Source organism: Alosa sapidissima, chromosome 10 (assembly GCF_018492685.1).
Source record: "Alosa sapidissima isolate fAloSap1 chromosome 10, fAloSap1.pri, whole genome shotgun sequence".
NCBI lineage: Eukaryota > Metazoa > Chordata > Actinopteri > Clupeiformes > Clupeidae > Alosa > Alosa sapidissima.
The window spans coordinates 12016793-12032079 of record NC_055966.1 but is presented as its reverse complement, the minus strand read 5'-3'; the positions used below and the strand labels follow the sequence as shown (position 1 = coordinate 12032079).

At 43.5% G+C, this 15287-nt stretch overlaps 1 protein-coding gene and 1 long non-coding RNA gene across 3 annotated transcripts in view; one reads left to right on the top strand and one right to left on the bottom strand.

Annotated features, from left to right (window-relative positions):
• Positions 1-507: 507 nt before the first annotated feature.
• Positions 508-15287, bottom strand: part of hoxa9b (homeobox A9b) — a 15651-nt gene continuing 871 nt past the window's right edge. Inside the window, exons 2-3 of one of the 2 annotated variants that reach the window (XR_006034443.1) lie at positions 591-2254; positions 508-531 (exon numbers count right to left, since the gene is read on the bottom strand). Coding sequence is in view for 1 of the 2 variants with exons in the window: in XM_042105973.1 (XP_041961907.1) it covers positions 14300-14538 (239 nt within the window). In the remaining variant the exon portion in view is untranslated. Of the gene's footprint in view, positions 532-590; positions 2255-13611; positions 14539-15287 lie in introns of those variants that run through there. The other variant, XM_042105973.1, reaches the window with a different exon arrangement.
• The window catches only part of LOC121720107, a 21640-nt gene continuing 18221 nt past the window's right edge, over positions 11869-15287 (top strand). The window contains exon 1 of the long non-coding RNA XR_006034444.1: positions 11869-12128. This is a non-coding gene — a long non-coding RNA (uncharacterized LOC121720107). The remainder of the gene's footprint in view (positions 12129-15287) is intronic.

Below are 15287 nucleotides of genomic sequence, written 5' to 3'. Positions count from 1 at the left end.
TAATTACTATCTAATTACTAATATCATTAGGCCTACAATTATTATTATTCCAAAATGTATAAGACCTTTCATAACTGAAGAAAATCGAACTTTTACTATTACACTTGAACAAAATGCTTCTAAAATTCGAACTAAATTTACATAACAATTTGTAATTTGACTGATTATGAAAAACATTTTTTATATACATAAGCTATTATTTAACGCTCTCCTGAGCGTTTGAGGAGTACGAGAACGCGGATAGTTTCTGACCCCAAAAGACCAGCATTTACAGTCCAAAATGAGAAGGCATTCCTTTAACGGAGGGGCCGAGAACGGAGGCGCGTGTAGAAACCTTCCGTCCGATGAAAGGGCAGCTCGGGGCGCGAGGTTTAATAGCTGCTACTAGGGTCACGGGGCAGACCGCGGTTGTGTGTGAATTTGTGAGCTTAGTGCGCTCGAGGGTGTTTATTTATATGACCGGAGGTGGCGGGTGCTCTACTGGCACTGTTGTCCGTGATGGATGAGTCTCTCTCTCTCTCTCTCTCTCTTCTCTTCTCTTCTCTCTCTCTCTCTCTCTCACACACACACACACACACACACACACACACACACACACACACACACACACACACGTAAACATATTGCCCAAGCTCACTCGCACTAAGGGAACTGCTGCGTTGTTTCCGTACCATAGAGCATATTGAACTGAATCATACATATTGCTGCCAGGTTGTGACGTTCGCTTTAGCGTGTTTTGAGGAGGTGCACGTCTGTCGACGGCGTAGGGCTTGGAAGGTGATGCAAATGCTTTGTGTGGCGACGGCGTCGATTTCAAGTCATAACCACATATTAGCAAATGCTGTTGTTTGACCAGAACGGAGGGCACAAAAACAAACAGTAAACGCAGGACTCTTTCGAGTCTGTGCAAGCCGAGGCTGCGAGAGGGAAGGACAAAACTCGGCCGGTCTGCAGATCCGCTTCTCTTCCGTCTCCACTGGAGGATCTGGACACAGCAGCCCGTCTGATTCACTTGACTTCTTCATGCTTAGTCATAAAATAACTGACCTTTAAAACTGAATATTAAAGCAAATTGAAAGCATATTTTATTTGGTTTTGAATTACTTTCCCCAGAAAGGCCACCAGCTGACTCAAGGCTATATTTGAGAAAGCCATTTTCTGTACTAGCTGCGCACTTCTCTGCTGTGGAACCATACCAAAGCAGACCAAGGAGAGGTGAGAAGGGGATCGGAGGGGAGAGGAGAGTCTCAGCTAACCCCAGAGAGAGGCAGGATTCCCACTGTTGGAGCTTCTGACAAGCAGTAACACATGCAAATACCACCACCCACGCAGAGCCTCTATACAGCTGGCCACAGCTCTCCACACACACAGACACACACTCACACTCACTCACACTCACACTCACAGGCCTGTGGGACATCCCAGCTGAGCATATGAGGATGTTTTTCGACCAAAAGAGAACGCGTTCTGACGTTTTGAACCTTGGTGCTGTCTAGTGAACCAGGCCGCATTTCCACCAGTTTAGAACAGCACCAAGGATGCGTCATCAACAATAGGTGTTGCATGCAAAACAAAAGTTAATTAGAGCCATAAACAGGAGGATTATATGACAGCTGTTCTGTAAAAAACGGCACAACAGAAATGAGCAGTGTATGCAGCGTATAAAGCGTAGTGCTAGTGGGCTAGTTTTGTTTATATGGAGTGTATGAAGCGTAGTGCTAGTTGACTAGTTTTGTTTCTATGGAGGCAAAACTCTGCTTTTAGCCTCCTCCCTCTGAACGGGACGATGACACTCCCACCCTTTTTTGGTTCCAGCTCCGAACCAAAGTGCCACGTTCGGAACCAGTTTTTGTCGGTGGAAAAAGGCTAAGAGAGACCTGCTGGTGCCAACTCTGCTTCCCAGACCCGTCAGGAGAACCTGTAGCACCATCAGGAGGCTCTGTAGCACTCGAATAAGGGTTAAGATCAGAGCAGAAGTTTGTGTGCGCGTACGCGTGCGTGTGTATGTGTGTGAGTTTGTGTGTATTTGCTTGTGTGTGTGTGCATGTGTACCTGTGTGTGTGTGTGTGTGTGTGTGTGTATGAGTGAGTGTGTGAGGGGGGCTCCCTGTCCGGCCCTGACGGCTCGGTCACGCCAGCCTGCTAGCCTGACCTGCAGAGTGATGGATTAGGGTCAAAGGTCACCGTGCAGCTTTGGGTTCCCCAGCTCCCGGAAGTCTCCAGAACATGAGCTCTGGGCCTCGACCACGGAATTCCTATGGAGTGCAGGAGGAGAGAGAGAGAGAGAGAGAGAGAGAGAGACAGAGAGAGAGAGAGAGAGAGAGAGAGAGAGAGAGGAGAGAGAAGGAGAGAGAGAGAGAGGGGCGAGGGAAGAGGAGGGAGGGAGAGAGAAAGAGAGGGGGTGAGAGGAAGAGAGAAAGGGAGAGAGGGAGAGAGGGAAAGGGAGAGAGCTTTATGGAGGGGGGCTGGTGTGTGCTTATAGTACATTATCTAAATGTGTGTGTGTGTGTGCTTATACATTATCTAAATGTGAGTGTGTGCTTATAGGACATTATCTAAACGTGTGTGTGTGTGTGTGCTTATAGTACATTATCTAAATGTGTGTGTGTGTGGGGGGGATGTTTGGTCTAAGTGTGTGTGGTTTGAATATGTGGCTTTCAGAGAGAAATTAAATGCATTTAGCCTGTTATGAGGTCAGTGGAATCACCTGCTGTCAACTAACTCGGCCTTCAAAAAAAAGGTGTGTGTGTGGATATGGATGTGTGTGTGTGTGTGGATGTGTGTGTGCGCGTGTGTGTGTGAATGTTTCCATGTTTGGAAGTGTGTCACTTATGCTGGCAGTTGTGAGTGATCTGTCGACACACTGAGTACTAATGTGTGTTGAGAGGGTGTTATGGTGTTTCTGTGTTAAGCGTGTTTTGTTTATTTGATGGTGTGTACAGTATGTGTTTAGTGAGTGTGTGTGTGTGGTGGGACAGTGGCTGTGAATGAAATGTGTGTGTGTATCTGTGTACAGGGACAAAATACATCAAAATGTATTTTAAAATAAAATATCAAATACCCTAATTTTAAGTGAATCAAAATAAAATGCTATATTTTTGTATTTTGAAAATACTAAAAATACTCGTTAAAAGGAGCATGACTTTGCAAACCTTCCATATCGGTCAATTTAATCCATCCCTTGATCAGTGCACTGACTCTGTTGATTAAGTGGACAGTGTTTGAGAGCAACAGCTTTTTCTGCCTACGAGACATGCTATAACCTGCAAACAGTCAACAGACCAACTATGCTGACCTGCCTGTTATATCTCATAGCCTGAATACTGCATCAGAGATGAACTCAAAAAGTCACAACTGAACGTGTCAAGTGGTACAACTAACCACCGAAATTATTGAGAGCCACAGAAAGTGGGCTTAAATCAACCTAATGCAGGTCTATTACCTTAAAATAACAACTTAAAATCAACCCAATGCAGTTCTATTACCTTAAAATATTGGCTTCAAACTCATGGTACACTGACATATAATACGGAGAAGGAAGTCCAAAATGCTTGATATTGCACTGTTAGCGATTTTCCACCGACAGGGAACCGGTTCTGTTCCCGTTGACGAACCAACATTTGAATCATTTGGAGTATTTCAGCCAAACAAAAAACAGTTTGGATCGTGGCACTTTCATTTAGAGCTGGAACCAAAATATAGTTTTTTTTCCCTGCGACCCCGAGTGGGTGTGTCATTCTACCATTCAGAGGGGAGAAGGCTAAAAGCTGGAGTTTTCCCTCCTCATCAACTGTTGCCATGAGTACACAAAACTAGACAACTAGCTCTACACTGCAGACATTAACACTACACTGCAGACATTAACTAGCATTTTACACAGCTGGTTAACACTACACTGCAGACATTAACTAGCATTTTACACAGCTAATTTTTGCCGTTAGCAAACTGTCATATCATCTTCCTGCTTTTGCATCTCATTACCTTTTCTTTATGCAGCACCCTGTTGATGACACATCAATGGTTCGGTTCTAAACTGGTGGAAATGCTTGTTCATTAAAGATTCAAGGGATTCTGAACGGAACCGGTTCAAGAACGTGTTCTCTGTTGGTTGAAAAACGTCCTGTATAAAGCAGTTGATCAGGTAGGATCATGGCGCTTTTAGTTGGTTTTAACTAACTGGGTACCGTGTAAGCGTTAAATAGGGTAATATTGATGCCAAGGGGCATAAATATGGCCAAAAATATTTTTCATCGTGTTGTGTGCCCCATACCCTCACTAGTGCCCCCATACTCCCACTAGTGCCCCATACCCTCACTAGTGCCCCATACCCTGACTAGTGCCCCCATGCCCTCACTAGTGCCCTGCACTATGCTGTGCTGTATTCTAAAGGTCCCAGACTGCAAGGGCATCAGTTCCTGCTGGGACCCACCTGTCTGCCTAACAGAACCCTAGTGACAAAGTCACCTTGTCCCCAGACACACACCCCACATACACGCACTACGCCTTTACACAGATAAGAAAGAACCCCTGCGACAAAGTCATCACACAGTTATGACACACACACACACACATACACCATTGAGTGACCTTTACAGTCATACACACACACACACACACACACACACACACACTACTACACCATCATACACCACAAACACATACACTATGCTCCATTACAGACGTTCACCCACTACACATCAACATATTTATGTCCAAACCGCACACACACCTAAAAACAAATCAAACTTGATCAACTGTACTCAAATGACCTGGGCGTGAGTTAGACATGGTTCCAGTGTTAACTCCCCTCCCTTCCAGTGTGCAAATCAACACTCAGCACAGCTCCTCACAAGTCACCTCTAGTTCTCTGGCCCTGTTTGCTCTGATGTGTGTGCGTGTGTGTGTGTGTTTGTCGCCTCATGTTTGCAGTTTACAGCGTGACTGTAATATGAGCAGTGTGAGTATGTTTGTAGCAGTGGTGTGTTTCTGGTGTAAATGTAGCATCGGTATGTGTGAGTGTGTGTGTGCTGAGTGTGTGTTTCCTGCCTTACTTGGCCCAGGCGAGGGCGACGGAGAGGGAGTTAAGTCTTTCAGAGATGAACAACGTAGTCACAGGAAGTGCGTCATAACAAAGGGACACCAGACCCTATTCGGAACAGCTGTACTGCAGGCAAAGATGGTTGATTACGAAGATACTTCCTGAGAGGACATTTCCTGTCCCCGGAAATGTATCCAAATAGGGTAGCAGTAGTACACGCCCCGCACGAGGGGGGGCCACTATCCCTCATTTATGCAGTGATCGGGCTCCCTTTTTAACATTGAGGTCTATGGCAGAATCCAAGAATTTCCCAGAATTTGTCAAAGCCTTATTTTTCTGAGCAATGGATCCACATTTCGGAAATGGTATCATGATCTCCAAACCCTCCTCCCCATTTTAGGAGAATGTCGTGACAGTATGACCCTCCAGTCGGGAGAAAATCAACATTAATGAAGGTGTACACCAAGTTTGTTTTGTACTCCGGCTTCTGTCTGGCGTGGAACCGAGGCGGTCAAACGCCAGTCATACTTCAGTGACACGCCCCTGTGCAGGTGGGAACTGAACCAGAGCCCGTCTCTGAACTACACTTTGCCCTTATAGACATGAACTAGGACGACCCATCTTGCTACGCATTAATTATCTTTGCTGCAGGCTTGGAGAGGAGAGAAAGTGCATCATAACAAAGGGACACCAGACCCTATTGGGAGCAGCTGTACTGCAGGCTTGGAGAGGGAGTTAGAAAATAAAGCCAAAAACTACAAGCTTCCCATGCTGCTTCCTTATGTTGGAATGTGCAAAAATGTACAAAAATCAAAAGGATGCCTTCTTGTATGTGATTTCTGCAACAGAGGTACTGAAGACGATTTGATCTTCTGTTATGTTATGCTGTAGGGTAGACTGATGACACACATGTACAGCCAACTCTTATACTAAAAAATACTAAATTGATGTGCTATAATGCTGACCTACTCAATGTATCTCAACAATAATTTAATAAAACAACATCATAGTCATTTATTTCATCATCATTTCCCGTGATGGCGCAATCGATTATTTCAAATGAGTAAATAAATACAAATTACTACTAATAATTAAAAAAGGTTGATGCCGAATGAGTCCGTAGACAGTAAAAAAAAAAAAAGATTCCCAGCTGTATTATGGACTGGACAGAAACACACTTCCTGTATAACGTGTTTGACGCACTTCCTAAAGACTCATCAAACATCTCTTTTCATGCCACCTCTCTTGTCGGTCCTCTGTCCTCCAGCTCGTGCCCTGGAAATCGTTCAAAGTTCGGCGTCATCGAGGACATCTCATTTGTCTAATTGTAACCAGAGGAGGTGAGACCGAGGAGAGAAGAGAGAGGAGGGAGGAGAGGAGAGGAGAGAGGAGAGAGGGTCAATGCGCGAGGAAACACGAGAGCATCCTATGCTGAAGCGTTTTCAGTCGAAATTGTGCGATCATTGGTCCAAACTACCAAGGAGAAAAGTTCCCTCCCACGTCTGTCAACATTCAGTTTCAAACAAGTTCGTAGCGATTTATTAGCGACAATAAATGAGTAGATAGACCAAGAAAAGATCTTTATATGCTGGAATTATCATGAACTACCATGCACACTTAAACAAAAAAATATGCCTGTTTTGTTCATGCGTTGTATTTAAATAAGTATTCTTTCATGTCTCTAGAGCTATCATGCATTACTTCATTATCAGGGTCAACAGATACTCCATGTTCATATGATATTTGTAGGCTTTGGTAGAAGTTTATATTCTCTGCAATATGTGTGTAACAATGGTCTGTTTATTCTAGCCTAAGAAGTGATGCTTTGCCGCATCATCAGTAATTGACGTCTCTTAAAAGTGATGCGGGACATCTCATTACTCATATAGGTCTCTCCTTGATTCCTCCATCCTCCTTACATTCCTTCTTGGTTTCTTTCACAAAATGAATTAGAAGGAGGGGCTAGGACAGCAGGAAGGGAGGGAGGAAGGGAGGGAGAACAGAAAGAGAAGTGAGATGCACCCTGAAAGCTCTACTGGGGAGATGTCTGCTGGATTTCATTGAGGATAGCGCTGCACAGCTCACCGCTGCCCCCGATGGCTTCTGCAGGTATTACTGCTCCTGGGACCCCAGCACAGGAAGCGGTGGTGTTGGGGTGGAGTGAGATCAGGTCTCTGCAGCTCTGATTGGTGGATGAGCAGAGAGGCTCCATTGAGGCTTCATAGCGGGCATCACAGTGACCAGCGGCACGCTGCAGACTCTCTATTGGCTGCTTTAATTTGGCAGCGGCACGCTACAGACTCTCTATTGGCTGCTTTAATTTGGCGGCGGCACGCTGCAGACTTATTGGCTGCTTTAATTTGGCGGCGGCACGCTGCAGACTCTCTATTGGCTGCTTTAATTTGGTGGCGGCACGCTGCAGACTCTCTATTGGCTGCTTTAATTTGGCAGCGGCACGCTACAGACTCTCTATTAGCTGCTTTACTTTGGCGGCGGAATGGTTGGTCCCACCAGAGAGTCACTAGTGACAAAGCAGTGTTCACAAGTGCTTTGAGGTGTTGAGTCTCTGTCAGATAGTATTCAATCATAATACATCCTGAAACATTTGTTCATGATCAAATTCATCACACACACACAAACACACACACCTTAGGCACTCTCACCCGAACAGGTAACACACACGCAACTAGAGAGATGAGGTAAGCTGTGAAGCTGCCTCAGAGACCATCAGAGCTATACTGGGGAATCGCTGACGATCGGAAAAACTGACCTTGCCCGTCAGATGCCCCACGGAGCATTCCCTGCCTGCTGAAAATGATCAACAACGCCATCCCACACCTATAAAACACATTCCGCTGTTAATCAACCATTCATGTTCCAGGGCTCCCCAAATCACATTCCGCTGTTAATCAACCATTCATGTTGCAGGGCTCCCCAAATCACATTCCGCTGTTAATCAACCATTCATGTTGCAGGGCTCCCCAAATCACATTCCGCTGTTAATCAACCATTCATGTTGCAGGGCTCCCCAAATCACATTCCACAGTCAATCAGTCATTTATGTTCCAGGGCTCCCCAATATTGTTCCAGGGCTCCCCTAAACATATTCCAGTGTTAATCAATCATTCATGTTCCTCCCTGGTCCATATCACGGCGCCTGGTCCAAACACATGCCCCGTGGGACAGCACACATCCAAACACTCACACACAGCTTAAAAGAGGGAGTCGCATGGCAACCAGGCCCGGCGACACAAATAGAACCAGCTCTGCGCTCTGCGCTCTGGGTCTGGGTCACTCTGCGCTCTGGGTCTGGGTCACTCTGCACTCTGGGTCACACTGCTGGTCTGACTAGCTCCCTGCAGCTCTGTCTGACGGGCAAGAGATGTTTCCTCAAATAAGAACTACAGAAGAGGATGGGGCAATTTATCAGTACGGAGTACCTCAAGTTTTAGATTAGATGAGATTAGATTCAACTTTTTTTGTCATTGTGCAGAGTACAAGTACAGAGACCACGAAATACAGTTTGCGTCTAACCAGAAGTGCAAGAAAGCACTGTAGTATATAAAATAGTGCAGTGTAGACAGTAGTATACAGTTGGTTTACAGAAGGCGGTTTACAGAAGGTGTAATAGCAGTTACCTTATAAGAGCAGAATAAATATGGCTATGTAGTATGAACAATGTATGAACAACATGTACAGATATGTGCAATGTATAGCAGTAACATTATAAGAGTAAGAATCATATGCAGTGTATTAACATAATATATTACAAGAAAAAAAGTAAATATGGATATTCAGTATGAACCATATAGATATGTACAGTATGTACAGCTATGCGCAGTGTGGTAACAGTACCATTGCAGAGCAGAAACAGTAACATTATAAGAGTAGTAAGAATAAGTGTATGTGCAGGATGAATAGTATGCAGAGCAGTAGAATATGGCTCTATATGTACGAACTGGACAAGAGGATGCAGTTCATAATTCTGCATTCACAGCTCAGCTTGAGTTTATCCTGCATTTTTTCCTCTAACTTCACTGAATTTTACAATAAAATAACACATAATGTGTTGCACCAAATGTCCTATGTTTGTTTTCCTTTAAAGATGGAGTGTGTAGCTTTTGAGGGCATCTAGTGGTGAGGTTGCGCAATTACAACCAGCCACGTACCCTTCAAGACCGTCTCTAGAGACAGTGTTCTACTTTGTCCACTCTGGGCTTCCATGCAAAACATGGTAGCACAGGTGGACTGTGGAAGAGGACCTGGTCCCTGCGTAGATGTGAAGGACTGACCTAATGAAAACGCAGTGATTCATAACAACACACCAACCAATCCTGCCATTAATATCATAATCCAAATCCTGCCATTAATACTATAATCCAAATCCTGCCATTAATCCATCTCTGCTCATTAATACCATAATTAATCTCTGCTCAGTGATCCCATACACGCAACACGCTGTAACATCCAACACATTGGTATATACTGTACATATTAATAAAACATTGCACAATGTCAACTAATTGTGGGAGTTTGAAGTTAGGGTGAAAGTCGTTTATGTTTGCTGAGAGAGAAGTTGAGTGCAAAATAACCTGAAGTAAATGTGTACTCTGTGTGAAATGCATCCTGGGATAGTTGACCTCCCAGGTCCACGAGACCACTGCTGATGCCTCCTTAGGGAGTGGACGAGGGAAGGAAGGAGTAAACAGGAGGCATGAACATGTGACCTGAACTTGGCTGGTGAAACCTTTAAATGAAAGCAGTATTGTAGACTGTGACTGATGATGGCATTCCACAAGTCCATGGGAACGCAAGTACAGAGAAAAAGGACGCATGACTGTGATGATGTGTCATGATGTAATCATCATGGTGTCCTCTATGGTAAAGTGGGTTGGTCATCTTTGACAGAGAGGAGACATAATCATTGGTATCTGTTTATTTACAAATGTATTGTTGGGAAATACCAGGTTATATTTTAAACATGCATGTTTTCTGGAATTCTGGTCCCTATCAGACCAGATCAAATGACTGTTTGATGCTCAAAATTCCTTGTATCCATTCTGAGTTGGGAAAGTCGGCCTTTTGTTATGGTGTCCCTACTTCCTGCAATAATCTTCAATGTAATATAAAAATGAACTCTCTACTTTCTTATAATCAATTCAGATCTGTAATCACAAACCTTCCTGTCAAGTTGTAAATGTTAATTCATTATTATTATTTTATTATTTTGTTTTATTTATAGGCTTAAGCCTGTACTTTCATTGTTACTGTAATCTTGGCTTCACTGAAAATGAGGACTACCCCCAATGAACCTCCGAGAATAAATAAAGGTTGAATGAGTGAGAATGAATGAAAATGAATGAATGAATGAATGAATGAATGAAGGTGTGGTCTTACATCAGGAGAGACATCCATCATGACAATGCTCACAACAGAACCCATTGGACCACAACACACTACACATTGACCTCAAACAAAACTCTAGACTAGCTATCTAGTCTAGCATTCTCAACTCATAGATTCATCTAGAGTAGCATACTAAAACTCACAGTTCTTAAACTCACAGGTTAGCCTAGCAGATTTAGCTGTTGTGATTTAGTGGCATGTGAAGTCTGGCTTGGTGCATTGTCTGAACAAAACTGTTAGTTCAACCTCCACAACATTTAGTCATTTGTGCACATCATAGTAGCAATTTCTCCTTCCTCCTTCCATCCTGCGTTTGGACACGTATCAGTTGCTTTTCATACAATCTGCTGTTTTATAACATTATCATTTGCTTATGTCATGTTAGTCAAAATGAACTATACTTATGGATGCTGAATAGTCGTTCCCAATAAAACGTATAGTCTTCATTTCATTGCTTGAGTCATTACATACAAAATTGTTATCAAATTCTGTCACAATGCTGTAGAATTGCACATACAGTAAAAGAGCACATACAGTAAAAATGCGAAACGTACGTATTCAGTGTCTTGTACTCACTTACTCCCCTAACTACAGCAATGTGTAACTAGTTACATTACATTGCATTTGGCCTAGTTTTCAAATGGCTGTACAAGTAGTATATATAGTGCTGTCTTGAGCATGTTCAGGTAGTGTCACCGACATTTTTTTGCATTGGAAAACATTGCGAGAATAGGCTACACTGTCACAATGAAAACATGACAGAGCCATTTGACTATCTTGTTCATAAACGATGGTGTCAAGACTTCTCATTTTGATGACGCTGGCCGTTTCATTGACATGAATAGCCTACTTGCTTTTGAGAAATGGACAATCCATTTTGAGCAAGTGACGTGCTTTTGCAGGTTATCCATTAGGTTTTGCAGTTTGCATTAATTGTTTTGAGAAATGCACTGACTGCTGTGCAAATGTTAATAGTGATGTGACAAAGCACCAAAGCGACTGAGAAAAACTAACACCAGAAGAGCACTTCAGAGAAGGTAGAACGGAAGCCTGTAAGCTAGCGGGTGTGATGTCACGTTAAGAACCACAACAAATCTAAAAACGGTGATAGACGGAAAACTGCCAGGTCAACGAGGCAGAAAGTCTGAGGGGTGCGTCTTACCGGTGAAGTGAAGAGCTCTTGTGACGAACGAGGGGGTAGGATGCTCCGAACTACAGCCATGGAAGCAACACAAGACACCTGCATGGTTTTGCGCCGGCGCGATTGGGGCCCGGCTTTCAGCTCGAGGAAGACATGCCAGAGATGGAGCCGAGTTGAAGTAAGAGCAGTTGGGAGATGTGAAGTGGAACTAAAGCTCCGGGCACAACCCTCGTGTGCTGCAGGCATTTTAATGAAAGGGGTTATAGACCACAGCCTGAGCGCACATGACCGCACGGAGCCAATGGCAGCGCTGGAAGACTCGTAAAGCTCTGCAGCAGGAGAAGTGAAATGTAGCTCTCGCATATTTATGGCCGTGCTGGCCTCTGAAGAATGGACAGGTCAAGGTTTCAGTCGTTTATCTCCGCGGGTTGATGAATACCAAATGAGCTTCCCTTCACTGGCGTCTGAGACCGACTTCACAACCCAGGCCGAGGAGCCCGAGGGGGACCAGAGGCCGCTGACTGCTGAGATTTCGGGAATTCTGGTAACTTTCATCTGTCGCTTCTGACCAGACGTGATAAAACAATGTTATAGTGTTACATCGGTTATGGAATTGTAGTGATATCTGGACTAGAGAAAACCGTCACACGCCCAGACCAAACCAGGCGTCTCCAGTAATACAAAACCCAATCCCATCATCCAGTCTTCTCAGGCGTCTTAATCATAGGGAGTATTTTCACACGGAACGGTGTCGCCACCTTCTGGTTATAGGGTGTACTCACGTAATTAAGGAAATTCTAGATGTAAATACATGCTTAATTTGTACAGAATCCACTATATATCAAGAAAAACTCTTTTGTGGCGTTTGAATTTCAAAATCAAAATTAATTTGACTTAAATCAAAGTGTTTACTATACAAGGACACGTAGAATCTAGAATTCACTGTCTAAAAACAGACACCATTGAACTCCTTCTTTCCTTGGCCTTTTGAAAACAGCAAAGCGTCAAAAGGATGCTCCGCAACAGGACTTTCTAATTGTAGTTGGACGGTAATAAAGTCATTAACGTAGAGAAACCAGACAGTGAGACAGCGCGTGGTTTATGGAACCGTCTGGGCTCTAGCCTTTGAAGGCTAACCCATTTGCGTCAGACCTCAACAAAACAAGCCACAGCCGGGCTTCTTTTTTCTCCTCACTCTCTTTGTGTGTGTGTGTGTGTGAGAGAGAGAGAGAGAGAGAGAGAGAGAAAGAGAGAGAGAGAGAGAACTAGTGGGTAGCAGAGAGCTATCTTTTGCTGGGTTCTAATAAGCTTTCCCGGCCTGTGTTTGCGGCACACCACCGTATCTGTAATTGCGGCGGCTGGCTGTGGAACTGCGTTATTATATTGATATATTGATACTCAGGCGGGGCGTCCAAAACGCGGCACCGCGTCCGCATTCGCGCGCTTTGCACCCTATAAACAGTTAGAGCCGTGATCGGGCTTTATTGCAGCACGGCTACCAATATCGTCTTCCCGCCCCATATAGTACGCTCTACCGTTTCAGAGCCTTCGCATATCTTCGCAACCATCTACTGTGGTTGAGAAATTACTATTTGGCAACTAAGCCTACCGACACTACACATAATTAAATGACATTGCGAAGGCACCGCAAGATCAAACTTCTACACGATGAAAACATTTGTTTCAACTAAACGAATCTTTCATTTAATCTTTCGGAACGAAACCGTCTGCAAGGTTCTGCGACTCGAAATGATTGTGATTTAGATTTTTATCACAAGTGGAAAACAGGACGAGGGTGGAGGGAGGATTGCGGAAGACCTGGATTAATTATTCTGCTGGGCTATTCATTTTTTATTATCATTTATCGATAGTCATGAAGCGAAAAAGCATGAAATTACCTCTAATTTGTTTTCCTAGACACGTTTTAATTAATCCCAAATGTATCCATTTGTACCCAAAATTATTGCAACATTTAATTAAATGACTGTATTTCTGTTCATTGGAAAAAGAGGATTGCAAGTCGTCGCTTTATTTACAGTGATCATTTTATTTCGTTTTCTTTTTTTCCAATAACTGACCTTTGCCTTAAGTCAAAATAACATTAATTCAATGAGGTACTTTCTATGTGTCCAGTGCTATACGCTTTAAAAAATCTCACAGAATTGAAGTTCTGCCTCAATACAAAAACATGTAAATTCAAACTCACAAAGTCAGTCCTCAACATTTCTTCGAGACTTTTGATGCAAGTAGGTAGTTAGAAAACATAGGTAGTCAACACATAACACCAAATCACAAAACTACACAGAAAAGACAATAAGGGCAAACGAACATGCAGTAAACAGCATTAAATAGAGACCATGTCGCTACACTCCCTGAACACAAGAACGGAAATACTCAACCAAGTCATTGGCTGATGGGAAACGGAATAGACAAACATTAAACGCTATAAAAACAGCAGCTACCAGAGATCACGTAACGGATATCCACAGAAAGCCTGTGCGCAAAAACACCAACACACCAATCAATGACCCCCGTGGCCCAGGAAACGTTAGCCCGGCCTATAGGACCTTAGTGAACACCACCGTACATTTCACGGTGCGGGAGAACTCGACATTTCGGTAAGAGCTAAGCTGTCCACAGTCCCAAACGGCTCTCGCTCTCTCTGTCTCTCTCACTCTGTCTGTCTGTCTGTCTGTCCATCTGCTCTCCATTGGCTCAGTGGTGTTTAGGTCGTTCTTTATTACACTTCTTCATCTTCATTCGACGGTTTTGGAACCAGATTTTCACCTGCCTCTCAGTGAGGTTGAGCACCCGCGCCACCTCGTACCTGCGGTCACGGGAGAGGTACATGTTAAAGAGGAACTCCTTCTCCAGCTCGAGCGTCTGGTGCTTGGAGTACGGGCAGCGCTTTTTCCGGGTCGAGCTCGCATGGAGCCAGTTGGACGCGGGGTTATCTGCAAGAGCAGGAGGAAATAGTTATTTTAGCCATGCGCTCAGCTCACAGTATTTTATATTAAGGCACAGCAACTGCAAAACGATTATTATTATTATTATTATTATTATTATTATTATTATTATTATTATGTTAACATGCACCATTTCATTTTTTCCTATTCGAGTCTGGTAAGCCTAAATGGTAGGTCAACCAGCAGCCTATAGGCCCACAGGGGCCTCCTAATCACCCTCCAAAATCAAGACCGACATTTTTTAATCATTTCTCTGTAATACGATAATAGAATAACTTTCTCTATAATATAATACAAATATCTTTCCTTGTGATATGCTTGTAATATATTGTACACTTATATTTACTGAATGCGTTTAAAACGAAACGAAAACGATTTTGGTTAGATATTTGTTTTAAAGTAATATTTTACTCAACGAATACATTACATGTTTAATTAGTGACTAATTGTAGTTTTAGATAACCTCTTTGACTGGGGGTTCATGGACATTTAAAATCGAATATGCGGCAAATACTTGCAGCGAAATAAGGCTTGTGCTGTTTTATGTTGTCGCTACACACATCTAGTTAAGCCTCGCGCAGCGTGACGCCGCTACTTCGGCCTGTGGATTTCATAAACAACCGTCCGCGGCCTCCTCTCAATCCATCCCATCCGTTCAGTCATAATTTCTATTTCATTACAAATTATATTTCTTTATTTTTCTTACAGATTATATTTCTAGGAACCTAAATGTCAGT